The 19,262-nt window shown below is 47.5% G+C and overlaps 1 protein-coding gene across 1 annotated transcript in view; it reads right to left on the bottom strand.

Annotated features, from left to right (window-relative positions):
* LOC120944274 (solute carrier family 15 member 2-like) overlaps window positions 1-19,262 on the bottom strand; it is a 43,842-nt gene that overhangs the window by 12,883 nt on the left and 11,697 nt on the right. Inside the window, exons 2-10 of the mRNA XM_040358287.1 lie at window positions 12,844-12,899; window positions 12,304-12,391; window positions 8,715-8,856; window positions 6,320-6,412; window positions 6,063-6,162; window positions 5,880-5,970; window positions 2,993-3,070; window positions 1,633-1,715; window positions 107-193 (exon numbers count right to left, since the gene is read on the bottom strand). Coding sequence (XP_040214221.1) covers window positions 107-193; window positions 1,633-1,715; window positions 2,993-3,070; window positions 5,880-5,970; window positions 6,063-6,162; window positions 6,320-6,412; window positions 8,715-8,856; window positions 12,304-12,391; window positions 12,844-12,899 — 818 coding nt within the window. The remainder of the gene's footprint in view (window positions 1-106; window positions 194-1,632; window positions 1,716-2,992; window positions 3,071-5,879; window positions 5,971-6,062; window positions 6,163-6,319; window positions 6,413-8,714; window positions 8,857-12,303; window positions 12,392-12,843; window positions 12,900-19,262) is intronic.

The raw sequence follows: 19,262 nt of genomic DNA, 5'->3' as shown, positions 1-19,262 counted from the left end.
TTTGACCTACTTTCTAGATTTCTCCGGGGACCAAATTGATGTCACGAAGGAGAGGAAGGACATCATTGAGGTGACCAATGAGCAGGCGGGAGAGGCTCACACTTACCGAATAGCTCTCAGAGGCCCAGTCCAGCCAGTGCCCCCGCTTGGGGAACTGCTTGGCGCGATGCCTCCAGCGGTTCTTGAGGGCAAACTAAAGAGGAGAAAGATAAAACATGGAGGTGAATTGGATTCCTCTCACTCTGGATGGAGGGAGGAGGAGGGTGAGATCTAAAGGTGAAAGGACTCCTTGAACCTGCTTGTGACCAATCATGGGGGGAGGGGGTCCAGCTCAAAAAACAGAAATATGTTGTACGAGGGAGAGAACAGGGACCCATTCCACCCGCTTACCAGTACAGGACTTACAGAAATCACAGCTGGTCCATAAATGACCATTAGAGAGCCGACATGTTCTGCCAATGAAAGGAATCCTGAAACTGTGGCCCCCGGCTCTGCACACCTGTTTATCCCATTGTTAGGGGTTCCTTCCCATCAACCATTCTCTGAGTTTCTGGATCATTATGAGGGGTTCCCACCATCCCTGTGCTGAGTTCCCGGGTCTGTACCCCCGCTGTGCCCCATTATGAGGGGTTCCCACCATCCCTGTGCTTAGTTTCCGTGTCTGTACACCTGCTGTGCCCCATTATGAGGGGTTCCCACCATCCTTGTGCTGAGTTCCTGGGTCTGTACACCCGCTGTGCCCATTATGAGGGGTTCCCACCATCCCTGTGCTGAGTTCCCGGGTCTGTACACCCGCTGTGCCCCATTATGAGGGGTTCCCATCATCCCTGTGCTGAGTTCCTGGGTCTGTACACCCGCTGTGCCCATTATGAGGGGTTCCCACCATCCCTGTGCTGAGTTCCCGGGTCTGTACACCCGCTGTGCCCATTATGAGGGGTTCCCACCATCCCTGTGCTGAGTTCCCGGGTCTGTACACCCGCTGTGCCCATTATGAGGGGTTCCCTCCATCCCTGTGCTGAGTTCCCGGGTCTGTACACCCGCTGTGCCCATTATGAGGGGTTCCCACCATCCCTGTGCTGAGTTCCCGGGTCTGTACACCCACTGTGCCCATTATGAGGGGATCCCACCATCCCTGTGCTGAGTTCCCGGGTCTGTACACCCGTTATGCCCATTGTGAGGGGTTCCCACCATCCCTGTGCTGAGTTTCTGGGTCTGTACACCCGCTGTGCCCCATTATGAGGGGTTCCCACCATCCCTGTGCTGAGTTCCCGGGTCTGTACACCCGCTGTGCCCATTATGAGGGGTTCCCACCATCCCTGTGCTGAGTTCCCAAGTCTGTACACCCGCTGTGCCCATTATGAGGGGTTCCCACCATCCCTGTGCTGAGTTCCCGGGTCTGTACACCCGCTGTGCCCATTATGAGGGGTTCCCACCATCCCTGTGCTGAGTTCCCGGGTCTGTACACCCGCTGTGCCCATTATGAGGGGTTCCCACCGTCCCTGTGCTGAGTTCCCGGGTCTGTACACCCGCTGTGCCCATTATGAGGGGTTCCCACCATCCCTGTGCTGAGTTTTGGTGGACTGGCCCTGCAATGGGTGAAATCATAGAGTTGGTTGGGATCATATCACTCACTCCGATACACTTGAAGACTTGGGCTAAGATGTTTCCTTGCGGCGGGTACTTCTTGTACATGCCGCTCCCGCTGACAAACACAACTGCAGGAGAGAAAAACACAAAGTCAGACGTCTGTCCTCACCTGACCCGACCGTCCTCCATCTACATGAAGGGAATCGTTCACAAACACCGCACTTTCATCACATCTGGGGGGGGGGGCTGGGCAGCTCCGCACACCAGGGACAGAGGGGCCCCCGGGGGCCACACACATTTCCAGAATAAAGAATACGTCTCTGTGATTTATTTATGAATCAAACTGACTGATCTGATGATGGGAGGTAAAAACTGAGAAATCTCTGAACGGCAGTTTGGAAATGTGGTCACTCTAGTACTGGAGGACCGGTGGTACATTCTTATCCATGGCCCTGCCCACATGTGATGGCGAGCCTCCATGATTGAAAGAACTGACATCCAATGAATGAAAGGGGCGGGGCCGGGGACAGTCAGGCTGGATGATGTTAGAGGAAGCCGTTTCAGTCCAGGAGAGGAGCCGGTACACCTGTGCAAGACTGAAGGGGAGGAGCCGGTACACCTGTGCGAGACTGAAGGGGAGGAGCCGTACACCTGTGCAAGAATGAAGGGGAGGAGCCGGTACACCTGTGCAAGACTGAAGGGGAGGAGCTGGTACACCTGTGCAAGACTGAAGGGGAGGAGCCGGTACACCTGTGCAAGAATGAAGGGGAGGAGCCGCTACACCTGTGCAAGACTGAAGGGGAGGAGCCGGTACACCTGTGCAAGAATGAATGGGAGGACCCGGTACACCTGTGCAAGACTGAAGGTGAGGAGCCATACACCTGTGCAAGAATGAAGGGGAGGAGCCGGTAAACCTGTGCAAGACTGAAGCTGAGGAGCCGGTACACCTGTGCAAGAATGAAGGGGAGGAGCCGGTACACCTGTGCAAGAATGAAGGGGAGGAGCCGGTACACCTGTGCAAGAATGAAGGGGAGGAGTCGGTACACCTGTGCAAGACTGAAGGGGAGGAGCCGGTACACCTGTGCAAGACTGAAGGGGAGGAGACGGTACACCTGTGCAAGACTGAAGGGGAGGAGCTGGTACACCTGTGCAAGACTGAAGGGGAGGAGACGGTACACCTGTGCAAGACTGAAAGGGAGGCCGGAGGTGGGATTTCATCGTTGTGCCGTCCTTTTTATCAGACGCGAATGGCCTTCCTATTATCTTTCATTCAATCTTCTCCACCAATAAATCGGTTACAAAGTTTCCCGAACTATTTACAGGGTCATTCTTGTCATTTTGTTTCAATGAGATACTTTAACACGTTACATAATAACATAAAGAATTGCCAATAAAGTTTACTTACTCAGAGCAACAAACATCAAACCGGCCGGAACGCCGAACGCCAAAGCGTAACAATCCTGCCCAAAGCACTGGACGCCTCCTGCAAGACACGAGGGAGAGGTGATGTGAGAGGACGCATCTGGTACGACTTTAACATGATGAGACAATGAATGGAAGCAGGGCCGATCCTGGGCAGGTGCACGAGGTGCAGCACACCCAGGCGCCACAGAGGTGGGGGCGCTAAAGCACCAGAGTAGTGCTACCCTTCTGCCTCCTCCTCTTCTTGTCTGTGTCCAAAGGCAGATCTCTCCACCAGCAACTGACAGGAGCGGATCAGAGGAGGAGAAACTGTGCCGCCGCAGCCGCTATTGTGTTTCCTGCCCAAGTCCATCCTCCCTCCCTCCTCCTGTCAGAGGAGGAGAGCGAAGCAGCCGGTGAGCATAGCGGCAGTCTCTGAGCATCTCCTGTATTATATTTGCAGTCTCAGAGCATCTCCTGTAGTATGTCTGCAGTCTCTGATCATATCCTGTACTATATCTGCAGTTTCTGACCATCTCCTGTATTATATCTGCAGTCTCTGAGCCTCTGAGCATCTCCTGTATTATATCTGCAGTCTCTGACCATCTCCTGTATTATATCTGCAGTCTCTGACCATCTCCTGTACTATGTCTGCAGTCTCTGACCATCTCCTGTATTATATCTGCAGTCTCTGACCATCTCCTGTACTATGTCTGCAGTCTCTGACCATCTCCTGTACTATGCCTGCAGTCTATGACCATCTCCTGAAATATGTCTGCAGTCTCTGACCATCTCCTGTACTATGTCTGCAGTCTCTGACCATCTCCTGAACTATGTCTGCAGTCTCTGACCATCTCCTGTACTATGTTTGCAGTCTCTGACCATCTCCTGTATTATGTCTGCAGTCTCTGACCATCTCCTGTACTATATCTGCAGTTTCTGACCATCTCCTGAACTATGTCTGCAGTCTCTGACCATCTCCTGAACTATGTCTGCAGTCTCTGACCATCTCCTGTACTATGTCTGCAATCTCTGACCATCTCCTGAACTATGTCTGCAGTTTCTGACCATCTCCTGTACTATCTCTGCAGTCTCTGACCATCTCCTGTACTATGTCTGCAGTCTCTGACCATCTCCTGTAGTATGTCTGCAGTCTCTGACCATCTCCTGTATCAAAACCTGCCTCTGACATACACCCCCTCCAATCACAGCCTGCCTCTTAAACACATCCCCTGCTCCTCAGGTTGAACAGACTCTGGAATACAGTCACCCCCGTGTGTCTGCACAGAGTCCTCTAACCCCGCCTCCCCCCACTATCAGGAAGAAGAGATGATTGGTCACATTTCACATTTATACCTGGAATAGAAAGTGTCTATAACATTGGATGTTCGCAACTATTTTACACAATGTATTCAATCAGGCAGGCCCTAGCACAACATAGTTGATGGCAGATCTTATTGAGATTGTACAACCAGATTGTATAGTGTATAGTCAGTAGATGAAGGAATGGAGCTGTGTATGGGGGGGGGGGGGAGCCCCATTAACCACTTCAATACCAGGCTTTTATACCCACCTCCATACCGGGCCTATTCTGGCACTTCTATCCAACATGTACAAATCATCATTCTTTTGCTAGAAAATTAATCAGAATCCACAAACATTGTATATGTTTTTTTTAGCAGACACCCTAGGGAATAAAATGGCGGTCGTTGCAACTTTTTACCTCGCACGGTATTTGCGCAATCATTTTTCAAACGCCTTTTTTTGGGAAAAAAAATGGTTTCATGAATTAAAAAATAACAAAACAGTAAAGTTTCCCCAATTTTTTGGTAAAATATGAAAGATGATGTTACGTCGAGTAAATAGATACCTAACTTGTCACGCTTTAAAATTGCGCACACGCATGGAACGGCGCCAAACTTCGGTACTTAAAAATCTCCATAGGCGACGCTTTGACATTTTTTACAGGTTACCAGTTTAGAGTTACAGTGGAGGTCTAGTGCTAGAATTGTTGCACACGCAATAACGCACGCGGCGATACCTAACATGTGTGGTTTGAACAGCGTTTACATACGTGGGCGTTCGCTTCTGAGCGCGAGCTACCCCCCGGACAGGGGCGTTTTAAAAAATATATATTATTTATTTTACTTATTTTTATTTCTTTTTTTGCACTTTTTTTTATATTTTTATTTTTTTTATCACTTTTTTTACTATTACAAGGAATGTAAACATCCCTTGTAATAGGAATGGTGTGTGACAGGTCCTCTTTATAGAGAGATGTGGGGTCAATAAGACCCTCACATCTCTCCTCCAGGCTGGAAAGCATGAGATCTGGAAAGAAAAATTCACCGATCTCATGCTTACTAGTCGCAATCGCGGCTTTGTTTACTTCTGGGAACCCCGGCGTGACGTCATCACATCGCGCCAGGGCCGTCGACGGTCATAGAGATGACTGGCGACCATCTGGTCACCAGTCATCTCTATTCTTCCCATCCGGTGCTGGACGATTCTTTCTCCGGGCCCCTGATGGCACGGGAGAGCCCGGAGAAGCACTGGATGGCGGCGGGAGGGGGGAAGATGTCCCTCCCGCCTCCTATAAGAACGATCAAGCGGCGGAACCGCCGCTATAATCGTTCTTATGGTGTGCAGAATCGCCGCCGGCAAATAATGATATCTGAATGATGCCTCTAGCTGCCCCCATCATTCAGATATCCCCGCACAAAGCCCAGGACGTCATATGACGTCCACCCGGGATGGGAGATCCCCTATGTGGACGTCATATGACTATGGGCCGGTATTGAAGTGGTTAAAGAAATGTATGATAGAAACATCAGATCGCCATTTGTAGGGCCCATTCATAGGACCGGAGCCGGTGCATAAAAATAACTGACCTCTGAGAATGGGCGTCACTAGGGTGGAGATGAGACTGCCGGCGTTGATGGACATGTAGAAGATGGAGAAGAATTTTCCTCTCTCTTTTACCTGGAGAAGACGGAAAAAAAGCAATTTACGGCTTTTTCATGTTTCTGGGCTTTTATTAGCATCTCTCACTTTCCAAAGAGATAAAATCTTACATGTTCTTCATCGAACTGGTCACCACCAAAAGCCGAGACGCAGGGCTTGATACCGCCTGTCCCGAAGGCGATGGCAATCAGACCAATCATAGACAGAACCCTGAGAAAGAGGCGGAGACAGAAGATTATGTATAATGGGGTCCCACGTCCCCCCCGTGCCCCTCGCTCCTGTATACGGGGGACAGTCCTGTTCTCACTTACATTGACCAAAGTCGTGATGATGTTTTTGGAGTAGGTGGTTGGGGAGTTATACTTACACGTGCAACTCACTGTTTCCGATATCCGGGATGGCCCCCACGGACTTGATCACATGACCAAACACGTACAAAATGGACAGATAAAAGATAGTGCTGTGGGAACAGAGGAGTGATGTAATGAGGTGAGGAGATCATACAATGTATCTACAATAAGACCCCCCCCCCATAGATTTCAAAATGGGCACAGATGTGTGGTTTACAATCCTGGTCCAGATTTTATCCACAATAGAGAACTGATAACATACCAAATGTTTAATCAGAAAAAAATGGGTGCCTGGCTGCTTGCGCACCCATCTGGGGCGAGAATCAGAGGGGCCCATCAGGGGTTTGAACATTCTGAAACTGTTTGACAATTTTTAGATGCAGCTCTGCCCATATTTACTTCTGATACACTCTGACTCTCTAAGATGCTCTTTGTATACCCAATCACGTCGCTGAACTGTTGCCAATTGACTTAATTAGTTGCAAAGAATTCTTACAGCTGCTCTTCCTTGTTAGTACCACTTTTTTTGCCATTGAGCTTCTGGGCTGACCTGCATCCAGTGTGCTTTCCGAACGGGCATTCAGTGCTGCCGGTGGTTTTGTGACAGATAAGAGAGTAGGTCTGTCCACAGACTCCGTGGACCGGCTGACATTTTTCAAAATCAATCAGTCCTGGATTAGCAGCAGCTTTCAAGCCCCCTGATACCCATGTCACTGATGAGGTGTTTTCTGGATTTGGAATCTCTGGAAGACTGTCTAGGCTGCCTACCTTTGTGGGTGTTGACTTCATCGGGAAGAAATTTCTTGGTGTTGGTTTTATGGGCACAATTAACACCCAGTGACCAATTTTTCCACACCTGTATGACAGGTGAATATTATAATTTTTTTTGACAGCAAGGCCAATTTTTGCATTTATCAAGCGTACCTGTTAAGTCACCACCGACACCCAAAGGCCAATTTTTCCACCACTGTTTGACAGGTGCATATTTTTTACATTTTTGACAGCAAGGCCAATTCTTGCTTTAATCAAGAGTACCTCTGTAGAGTTACAGTGTGAAGGCGCCCCCGACACCCAAAACCCAATTTTTCTGCACCTGTTACTTCTTCTGTGAAAGAGACACCAGAATGTATCCAATAAATCTCCAATCTTGTTCTTAGTGCACTACATTGTGGTCTCATCATACAGACTGCCCAACCCCCCCTGAAAAGCCCCCCCCCCCGCCCGAAGTCGTTGTATACAAAAAAAAGAAAGCTTGAATGGAAAATTTCATTTTTTTTTTACTTTATAAATGTAATTATTGCTGCAGCAGGTTCTATACATGGTACAGATGTACCACTTTACAGGAAGACTAAGGGGACCCCCCCAGGCACTATATGTAAAGTAATTTTTCATTTCTATGGTTTCACTTTAAGCATCAGTAAATCACTGCTCATTTAAAAAGTGATGTTTTTTACAAAAAATATATAATTGAATGTCCCCCAGGCCAGTAACCGGACCCCCAAAACCATTGTATGCCCAATTACTTGCATAAAAGCCTAAACCACACCCCAAACGATCTCAGCAAAAGAGTCCAACAGCATGAGACAACACACAACATATACATTTTACAAGGTGTGGCTGTAAAGAAAGTCCCACTAGTACAGATCAGAATGGAGTTCTAGGGCACCCCACCTAAAGTGACTCCTGTCACACCACCAAAAGATTATTTTATTTTTTTACACACTGTCACTAGTACAGATTTATCATATAACTGGCGTGACAGTGTTTAGGGACACTGACTGATCACAGTACAAAAAAAAGTTATACTGTATTTGCTGGCGTATAAGACTACCTTTTACACTTAAAAAAAATGGCCAAAAAGTTGGGGTCGTCTTATACGCCGGGTCAGCTGCTCGGATGTCTGCTGGATGTGCGGTAATACTGTATGTAGCTTTGGCTACATACAGTATATACCGCTTAGCCAATCCTGTTGAGCGACGTATTCAAATGAATTCAGAGCTTGCTCGATTGGAGTAACAACCTCTGCCAATCTGAGCAGGCTACATACAGTAACCTGCTCGAATTGGCTTTGAGAGTCAGGGAGGCGTGGGCTGATGATGGTACAGCCTCTGCCAATCCAAGCAGGCTTTGTATTCATAAAAAGAATACATCGCTCGCTGTGATTGGCTCCAGCAAGAAGGAAGAAGAATATGGCTCCAGAAGGAAGAAATATGAAATATGAAGCGTTGGAAGCCTCGGAATGGGGGTCATCTTATACGGCGAGTACAGGCAAAAAATCTTTAAAAAATGTAAAATTAGGGGGTCGTCTTATACGCCCGGTCGCCTTATACACCGGCAAATACGGTAATTAGAAAAAATATATATAAAAATTTGTTTCCTGAAATTGGTTAGAGAAGACACCATTGAACTCACTTGAATTTGCCCAGCCAGGCGTCAGCGATGGGGGCCCCGATGAGCGGGGTGAAGTAGCAGAGCCCGGAGAAGGCGTGGTAGATGGTGGTGGAGCGGTTCTCGCTCCAGTGCAGGTAGTTCACAAAGTAAAGTGTCAGGACGGCTGTAAAGCGAGACAATTTGAATTATTATTTTACAAGGTTGCACCTCTAATAAAGAATAGTATGTACTGTGTATATATATATATATATATATATACTATCATAATCTAGCCCCCAGTGCTTGAAACATGTCAGACTGAGCACAACTTGGAAAACCCTGACTATCTCAAGGCACAAAGCTAGCATTATTATCCTTGCAACATTGCTTTTCGGTCCTATGCCAGGGTAGCCCCGGGGTCTTTCATAATCCTAGTCATGCTGACATTTGTTGTGCCGTTTTGACTTTTTATTTTTTTGCGGGAAATGTTTTTCACAGAAGTCCTATCGTTTTGACTTTTTCACTGTAAAGTAGAGCTGCACAATTAATCGTTAAAAAATCATGATCTCGATTCAACCCCTCTGACGATCACCAATGCAGAGTTTGCCGATTCTTTCAATTAACAAGTGGAGAGACTTCTCAGCTGTCAAAAGAAAATATCCGGCAGTCTGCCAAGTTTTTAACTGGAAACATTGTAACTAACGCTTCCTTCTTAGATCAAAGGGATAAACTTCTGTGTGTAAAGAAAAAATCTGGGCAGTCTGCCAAGTTTGTAACAACATGAAACATTGTAACTAATGATTCCTTCTTAGTGCAGGAAGTTTAACCACTTAAAGTCTAAGGCCCAGATTCACAAAGCACTTACGCCGACGTATAACAAGTTACGCCGACGTAAGTGCAAATGTGCGCCGTCGTATCTGTGCGCCAGACCCACAAACAGATATGCGCCTAAAGCCAGGTTACACCCCGCCAACATAGCTTGCTTACGCCGGCGTAGGGTGGGCACACATTTAGGCTGGGTGCATGGTGCCGCTCCCATTGATTAGCCATTCAAACATGCAAATGAGGGAAATAAGGCGATTCACGAACCTGCGTGGACACGGCGCAGGCTACGCGAGGTGTGCGTAAGTTGTACGTCCGGCATGTAAAGGAGGTGCAACCCAGCAGCAGACATGCAAAGGTCTGCACCAGGGAACACAAGCCGGCGTATTTTACGTTGGACATGTGTCTGGCTGGGCGTAGGTTACGTTCAAGCCATACGCAGTGATCCGGCATAGTTTAGGCAGTTGTTCCGACGTGGTTGTGAGCATGCGCAGGGGGATGCAATCCACCGTTTTCGCTCATTGTGGCCCGCGACCGGTTACAAAGTCGCTTAAGTGGGCCTCGCTCTTCAAAAGGTTGGACACCCCTGCCCTAGAGAATAAAATGGCAATTGCTGCAATATTTTATGTCACACTGTATTTGCCCAGCGGTCTTTCAAATGCAATTTTTTAGGGAAAAAAACTACACTTCAATGAATAAAAAAAAAAACGAAACAGTAAAGTTAGCCCAATTATTTTTGTTTTAATGTGAAAGATGATGTTACCCAGCGAGAATCGTGATCCATCTTCTAAGCAAAAAAATAGCGATTCTCATTTTAGCGCAGAATCGTGCAGCTCTACTGTAAAGCCGATCATCAGCTTATTTGTTGTTGGTATTGTTATTGTGATATCACTTCCCTTCCTCCTACATACCCTCTTATTACATATGACATGAGGACCTCATAAAGTTGATCCGGGGTAAATCCGATTGCCTTTCGGGGGGTCAGGAAGGAATTTTTTCCCCTGCTGTAGCAAATTGGATCTCATGCTCTGCTGGGGGTTTTTGCCTTCCTCTGGATCAACTGTGGGTATGGAGTTGGGTGTATGGGATTATATTGTGTTTTTTTTATTTTGTTTTTTTATTTTTTTATGGTTGAACTGGATGGACTTGTGTCTTTTTTCAACCTGACTAACTATGTAACTAAGTATGTAACTATGTCATCATGGGGAATGGCATGCCTCCATTGACAAAGGGAGCAAATGCTGCCAGAACTCCCAACTAAATAATGCAGCCCCACCTGGTCCAATACTTACCCCTGCCTCCATTCTGGGGGTCTTCACTGTACAATCCTGCCTGAAGGTGCACAACCTTTCTTCCAAGAGTGTCCCTTTCCACGTCATCTTCATTCTGTGCATACACACCGAGAGCCATTGGAATAAATGGAATCATGGCTTCATATGTCACAGAGGAGATGGGGGAATGGATGTTCCTCCATCTCCTTTGTATAACCACCTGCTGTCAGGACCTTTAACCGGTTAAGGACCAACTCCTATACATTTACGTCGGCAGAATGGCACGACTGGGCAAAGTAACGTATATTTACGTCACTTCTAAATTCCCGCCGTGCGGGCACGCGCGCCCCTGCCGCAAGCTCCATGACCGTGCCCGCGGAACCCGCGGACTCGATGTCCGCCGGTGTCCCGTGATCGGGTCACAGAGCTGCAGACCGGGGAGAGGCAAGTGTAAACAAGCATCTCCCCGATCTGCCTAGTGACACATCACTGATCGTCCGTTCCCTCTCATCAGGAGCAGCGATCAGTGACGTGTCACTCGTAGCCACGCCCCCTAACAGTTAGAATCACTCCCTAGGACACACTTAACCCCTTCAGTGCCACCTAGTGGTTAACCCCCTTCACCGCCAGTGTCATTTTCACAGTAACAGTGCATTTTTATAGTACTGTTCGCTGTAAAAATGACAACGGTCCCAAAAATGTGTCAAAAGTGTCCGATGTGTCCGCCATAATATCGCAGTCATGATAAAAAAAACGCAGATCGCCGCCATTACTAGTAAAAAAAAAAATGCCATAAAACTATCCACCAATCAGTAAACACTTATTGCAATTTTTTTTTTCCAAAAATATGTAGAAGAATACGTATCGGCCTAAACTGTGGAACATTTTTGTTTTTTTATATATTTGTTGGGGATATTTATTATAGCAAAAAGTAAAAAATATAGCATTTTTTTTTCAAAATTGTCGCTCAATTTTTGTTTATAGCGCAAAAAATAAAAACCGCAGAGGTGATCAAATACCAGCAAAAGAAAGCTCTATTTGTGGGAAAAAAGGACGCCAATTTTGTTTGGGAGCCACGACGCACGACCGCGCAATTGTCTGTTAAAGCGAAGCAGTGCCGAATCGCAAAAAGTGGCCCCGGTCATTGGCCAGCCAACTGGTCCGGGGCTTAAGTGGTTAAATACATCTGACGGCAAGTAGGTAATGGGACTTTTTCGCCTTTTTTCACATTGGATTTAATAAAGACCTCATCGGTCGAAACGCGTCACCCAAAGGATTTAATCCTTATAATCCTGTTCTGCTCGAGGCTTCAAACTTATAACCATCTTCTATTTATCCTTTTATCTCCTGCGTTCCGAGAACGTTATTTATCTGCGCCCCGCCCCCCTTACAGAAAATGAGAGCGATAAAAGTTACAGCGATATCCAAGGTCAGGACTAATGGAGGCTTAGCCGGCATTCCTCCAGTACTTTGGACGGCATCCATCTGCACAGATTGGCGATCAGATGTGATTGGTGTTATCAGCCGGCGGCCCTCACCTTTCATTCCATAGTAGGAGAATCTCTCGCAGAACTCGTTGACGATGATGAACAGAATACTCAGCGGGTATTTGGTTCCACATATTCCCTGCAGGAGAAGAACGTACCAGAGTTAGCGGTTATCAGGTGAAGTCTGTATTGCCTAATATACACAATGGCCCAGATTCTCAAAGGACTTACGACGTCAATCACGTCGGGTCACAGTAGATTTACATAAAACACGCCCCCCTGATCCAAATTTGAATTTGGCGGGCTTACACCAGCCAAATTAACGCTACGCCGCCGCAACTTACGGAGCAAGTGCTTTGAGAATACAGCACTTGCCCGTGTAAGTTGCGGAGGCGTAACGTAAAGATACGTTGAGATACGCCGCTGGACGTGAATCTGGGCCTGTGTGCTTGTTGCCAGAAATCCTAACAACAGAAAATCATAAACTCAGATTTTACACCATCTCCGGCTCAGAACTTTGGATGTCTGCATGACAGACCACCTAACCCAGTTGCTAAGAAAAATGGGTAAAGGAACTGCAGGACAACTTACCGGCACTTTCTTGGTCGGAATCGAATCTCTGGAGAAGAAATTTCTGACCCCGGAACCTGAGGAGGAGAAAAGATACGGGTCATCTCTGAGGGCTGACATGATGCTAGATAAAACTGTGCCCATCATATGCAGCCTCACTGTGCCCATCAATTGCAGCCTCACTGTGCCCATCAATTGCAGCCTCATTGTACCAGTCACAGTAGGCCAATCATATCCACATTTCGAGTAAAATAAAATAAAAACATTTAACATAAGTTGTCCTCATCAGAGCCCCCTTTTACATCCGGTGTTCCAATCAGAGTCCCTCTTTGCAGCAAGTGTCCCTATCAGCATCCCCTTATAAATCAGATGTCCTCATCAGAGTCCCTCTTTACATCAGGATTTCCCATTGGAGTCCTTCTTTACATTAGATGTCCCCATCAGAGCCCCCCCCTCAATCAGATAACCCCCCCTCAGGGCCGCCATCAGGGGGGTACAGGCAGTACACCTGTAAGGGGCCTGGAGGTCCCCAGGGCCCCGGATTTTATATATATATATTTTATATTTATATATATATATTTATATATTATATATATATATATATATATATATATATATATATATATATATATATATATATAATATATTTTTTTATTAAAGGGCCCAGAGGTCCCCAGGGCCCCGGATGGCAACTCCTCTTTATTTATAATTTTTCTTTTATTATTATTATTTAAAAAAAAAATATTATTAAATGGCCCAGAGGTCCCCAGGGATTTCTTTTTTTTTGTAAGGGGGAAACCCCACAAAATGTTCTCGATTAGCGGCGGTACCCCCCGCTTCTCAACTTTCGTGGCAGCCCCCCCCCCCCGCTCCTCAATTTGAGGCGCCAGGGGGTCCATGCCTGAAGCTGTGTAAGGTAAGGGGCCCCATAATTCCTGATGGCGGCCCTGCCCCCCCTCTCCCTCCTCGTCGCCTGTCTTCCACCTTCGGACGGCCGGGATGAATCAGAGAAACCGGAAGTGAAGGCACAGGACCCGCCAATCACACACCACAGCAGTGGCTACAATGCTATAGAGCCCTGCGCCCGAGGACTTTCTAAACTAAGCCAATAGAGCTTCTTGTTTGCAATCACGTGATTGCAATCACATCATGCTTCCCATAGAAGCTGTGTGGCCGGCGCCCTGCACACATGCTTAAAGGGCTATTTGTTTTCCTCAGTGATTGCAGCACGTCATGGTTCCCATACACCTGTGTGTCTGGCATCCCACACACTCTTAAAGGGCCAGTATTTTTTATTTTTTTTATGATGAGTAGCTTTCGGCGTTCAGCCACTGATTCCAGCCCCCCCCCCCCCCCCATCTCTGTTCACCTCCCAGGACCTCTGCAATTACCTCAAACTTTCCTGACACTCCAATCATAGAGGACCACCATGCAAAACGCCCACCTGGACAGACATTGCAGGGGACCCACATCTGGGAGTCAGGATGGGGAAGCCCTGGGGTTCCCCCGAGACATAAAACTGAGTCTCCAGATCTCAGCCTGAATTCTCTGGACAAATACAGGTGCAAGAAAATGGAAGCGTAACTTTAAAGCTGAACTCCAGTGAAACAGCGAAATACACCGATGATATATACAGTAACAGTATTTATATGGGGGTCTGTTTGTATTTCTATCCATCCAGGGCCACCATCAGGAATTATGGGGCCCCCCTTACACAGCTTCAGGCATGGGCCCCCTGGAGCAGAGAACCGGGGGGGGGGGGTGCTGCCGCCATGAATTGAGAAGTGGGGGGGGGGGTGCTGCCACCGCAAATTGAGGTCGGGGGGCTTTGGGTGCTGGCGAACAAAATATATATATATATATATATATATATATATATATATATATATATATATATATAAATATATTATAAAAAAAAGGGGGGAGGCATTCGGGGCCTGGGGACCTCTGGGCCGCTTAATAAAAAGAAAAACAAAAAAAATATGAAAAAATGTATAAAAAATTTAATAAAAAAAGGGGGGGTTGCCCTGGGGACCTTCGAGCACTTTACAAAAAAAAATGCAGCCCCATGCGCTCACAGGAAAAATGCAGCCTTCGGCGAGGAACGCCCATCAATATGTGAAACCTAATGATTGTATTTATATAAACTCATACTGGTGTTAATTATTGTTTTTTTTTTATATAACTGTTCAGGGTTCATCTTTAATAGTAAAGTCAGTGAACTCTTCCAGGAGGGAGGGGCCGGCCTTTAAGGTAATTATATACACCGATTTTATTATGTGGCACAAATCCTGCAATTACCTAATGCAGATTAGAACATCAGGTTTGAAACGGCTGACTAAGCAGAAAGATCAATCAGTTCAGCTTCATTGCGAGGCAGAAGGGGCGTGGGGACATTGTGTGTTCAGTTTTAGATGGAGCCTCATTTCTCTGCATAAGAGCTGCTATGAGGACCCCCAGCACTGGGTCTTTTTTGGCAGTTTCCTTTAAAGGGCCATCTCCTGTAGTATGTCTGCAGTCTCTGACCAGCTCCTGTAGTATGTCTGCAGTCTCTAACCAGCTCCTGTAGTATGTCTGCAGTCTCTGACCATCTTCTGTAGTATGTCTGCAGTCTCTGACCATCTCCTGTATCATGTCTGCAGTCTCTGACCATCTCCTGAAGTATGTCTGCAGTCTCTGACCATCTCCTGTATCATATCTGCAGTCTCTGACCATCTCCTGTAGTATGTCTGCAGTCTCTGACCATCTCCTGTAGTATGTCTGCAGTCTCTGACCATCTCCTGTATCATGTCTGCAGTCTCTGACCATCTCCCGTATCATGTCTGCAGTCTCTGACCATCTCTTGTATTATGTCTGCAGTCTCTGCCCATCTCCTGTATCATATCTGCAGGTTCTGACCATCTCCTGTATCATGTCTGCAGTCTCTGACAATCTCCTGTAGTATGTCTGCAGTCTCTGGCCATCTCCTGTATCATGTCTGCAGTCTCTGACCATGTCCTGTTTCATGTCTGCAGTCTCTGACCATCTCCTTTAGTATGCCTACAGTCTCTGACCATCTCCTGTAGTATGTCTGCAGTCTCTGACCATGTTCTGTATCATGTCTGCAGTCTCTGACCATCTCTTGTATAATGTCTGCAGTCTCTGACCATCTCCTGTAGTAAGTCTGCAGTTTCCTACCATCTCCTGTATCATGTCTGCAGTCTCTGACCATCTCCTGTAGTATGTCTGCAGTCTCTGACCATCTCCTGTATCATGTCTGCAGTCTCTGACCATCTCCTGTATCATGTCTGCAGTCTCTGAGCATCTCCTGTAGGATGTTTCTGACAGTCTTCTGTAACATTACATTTACTAAATATTATGTGTGGCCCTATGGTGCTTTAAGCTGGCACAATGGGGGTATGTTGCCCCCTATAAGTTGAGCAGCACGGCTTTATGCACCATAGTTTTATACATTTAGCACCGGCAGTAATTCTGCACCTAGCGGCCCTCAGAGCTCCACAAGTTCCCTTGCAGCGCCGGTGTCCTTGTCTCAGCGCCGGGCTGCGTTAGGAGAAATACAGACCGCTCTGATTTATCACAGCTGACATCTCTGCAGTACGTATTTTTTTTTTCTTTTCTCCGACACGCTAAAGCACAAGATATGGAAATTGTCTGCAGCGTGTCACTTTCTGTTTGTTCCGCTTCGATTGCTCAAATCTGCCTTCAAATATTTCAGCCTCAGATAAAAAGTGCAGAATCCTCCCTTTGAAATAAAATTCTGCAAAATCAAAAGGACTTTTAATACGGCCCGCACCTCTCACACGCTCCCCTATTTGTCTGAAAAACGGCTGCAAAAGTTTTATTCAAAACCTCAAAAGACAAAAAAATACCTTTTTTTTTATTCAAAAAGACTCGACAACCAGGGAGGCTCCGAGAGGAGAGACTACCTACAGAAAAACACGGGGACGCACAGCAGTTCCTTTTTTATACAGAAATTAGTAGCTAGATTCAGAAAGACTTAGGCTATCAGTAGATACGCCAGCCTAAGTCTGAATCTGCGCCGACGCAAATTTAAGCGTATTCTGGTAACCAGATACGCTTAAATTAGGCTCAGATACGAGCGGCGTAAGTGTCTTACACCGTCGTATCCTAAAGTGTAATTTTTAGGCTGACCGCTAGGTGGCGCTTCCATTGCGGTCGGCGTAGAATATATAAATCACTAGATACGCCTATTCACGAACGTACACCCGGCCGACGCAGTACAGATACGCCGTTTACGTAACGCATTATCAGGTCTAAAGTTATTCCATCAAATAGATGGAATAGTAATGTTAAGTATGGCCGTCGTTCCCACGTCAAAATTCGAAAATTTTACGTTGTTTGCGTAAGTCGTCCGTGAATAGGGATTTACGTCATTTACGTCCACGTCGAAACCAATAGGCCCGTGTGGCGTACTTTGCCGCAATGCACACTGGGATATGTAGGCGGACGCCGCATGCGCCGCTCGTAAAATACGTCAATCACGTAAGGTCAAACTCCATTAGCATAAAACATGCCCCCTCAGCCGAATTTGAATTATGCGAACTTACGCGCGCCCGATTTACGCTACGCCGCCGTAACTTAGCAGGCAAGTACTTTGTGAATCATGTACTTGCCTCGCTAACTTACGGTGGCGTAGTGTAAATGCCATACGCTACGCCGCCGCAACTATGCGCCTGCCTACCTGAATCCAACTATAAATCTTTTTAGGTGAGTTAGTGAGTTCACTGGCCTCTGGCATGGACGGAGCTCGAGGGGTCGCAATGGGGTCCCCACCCATGCCCCTTGGGGCCTTTAGGGCCTCCCTGTCACACCAGGTTTTACACCAAGTGCTTGCCGTCTCACCCAGCATAAGTAATTTACTACTATGAGTTTCCCAGTTCACTTACACCGGGTGACAGGCCCTTTTCCCCAGCGCCAGGCTTTCTGCTCTGCCCCCCCACCCCGCCCCCTCTTGGCCAGCTCGTGTGCACATGCACACAAGCAGTGATGGGGCAAGGTTATTAATGCCAAGGGCAAACATGCCAAATTGCAACCCCCCCCAAAGATGTATGACCATTATGTGTCAGGGAAAATCCCCTACCCCCACAAAAATGTTTAGAACTAATCTACATGCTCACCCCCCCCCCCCCCCCCTAAATTCCACCTCCTCTCATTACAAATCTGCAACCTGCTGAAACCCCTCTTACCAGCACAGATCTTTGCCCCCCCCCCTCATCCTACCCAACTAAAATCCTCTCTCTCCCTATATGCAGGGCCATTGATAGGGGGACCACCAGTCCTGTTGTAGGGGGCCCGAGGCACAAAGGGGGGCCCACACAGGGAGGGGGATTAGTGATGGACAACAGCTGAAAGCTGGTCTCTCCCCTTCCCCCTGTTGCCATCTTTTATCTGCTGAGAAAGAGACAGTCATCCGTCACTAATCCCCCTCCCTGTGCGCCCCCCTCCCAGCACTGGCCCTAATGTTAGCTCTGCTCCTGAGCTTGTTATCTTTGTAACTTTGTTTTCTGACACTTGTTGCTTAAAAGTTAAAATCAGTATTTTTTGCTAGGAAATTACTTAAAACCCCAAAAATGATATATATATTTTGCGAGCCGCAGTTGTTATTATGCTTAGCCGCTTTAAAAAAAATTGTACTGGGGTGATGCCCCCCTCGGTACAACCCCTTCAAGCCGAAGGCCGCATACGTGCGTTACGTTGGTGTGAAAGGGTTAATATTTTCTTGGGGGGCCTGTCAGGTAGTCTGTATGGGCCCCGCGATTTCCATCAGCAGCCCTGCCTATATGGCCCCCCCCCCTGCCCCAATATCTGGAGGTCAGAGGGCCCGCACACCCCTGGTGGGGCCCAGCCCGGGCCCTCTAAGTTTCCTCTTTTACATTGAAGCCCACGGCTTTCACCCAGTGGCTCAGAGTGTGGCCCGCCTGTCCCCACCTTGTGTGCAGGAGCAGGCGGTAGCAGGAGTATATTGGCGCGCAGTGGTAGTGTCCTTGCAAGCGGTGAAAGTGGCAGTTGGTAGAGAGGGGGCCCCAGGTCAACTTTTGCATTGGGCCCACAAGCTTTAACCACTTGACCTCCGGAAGGTATTACCCCTTTCAGGATGCCGGATGCATGAATTACAGCAGTGGGGAGGGGCTGGTTTTTTTGAAGCACCTGATTGGAGCCCCTCCCCACTGCTGTAATTCATGCATCCGGCATCCTGAAAGGCTTCAAAATAGGGTGGGCTTGTGGCGCAGAGCATTGCACTCGGAGCTCACCCAGGTGTGTTAGAAAAGCAAATTAATATTCTCCTTCAATGCCTCAAGGGGCAATGGGGAAGCGCAGGTCTGTTACCCATTTCCCAATTGGCTGAAAGGTCAAGCAAATCCTATTGGACGCCTAGGAGGAGGAGGATGCACAGTGGAAGCCGCCGTGATCCACACCAC

Source organism: Rana temporaria, chromosome 6 (genome assembly GCF_905171775.1).
Source record: "Rana temporaria chromosome 6, aRanTem1.1, whole genome shotgun sequence".
In the NCBI taxonomy this organism is placed as follows: Eukaryota; Metazoa; Chordata; class Amphibia; order Anura; family Ranidae; genus Rana; species Rana temporaria.
The sequence above is the reverse complement of the archived record's forward strand: the minus strand, read 5'-3'. Positions and strand labels throughout refer to the sequence as shown.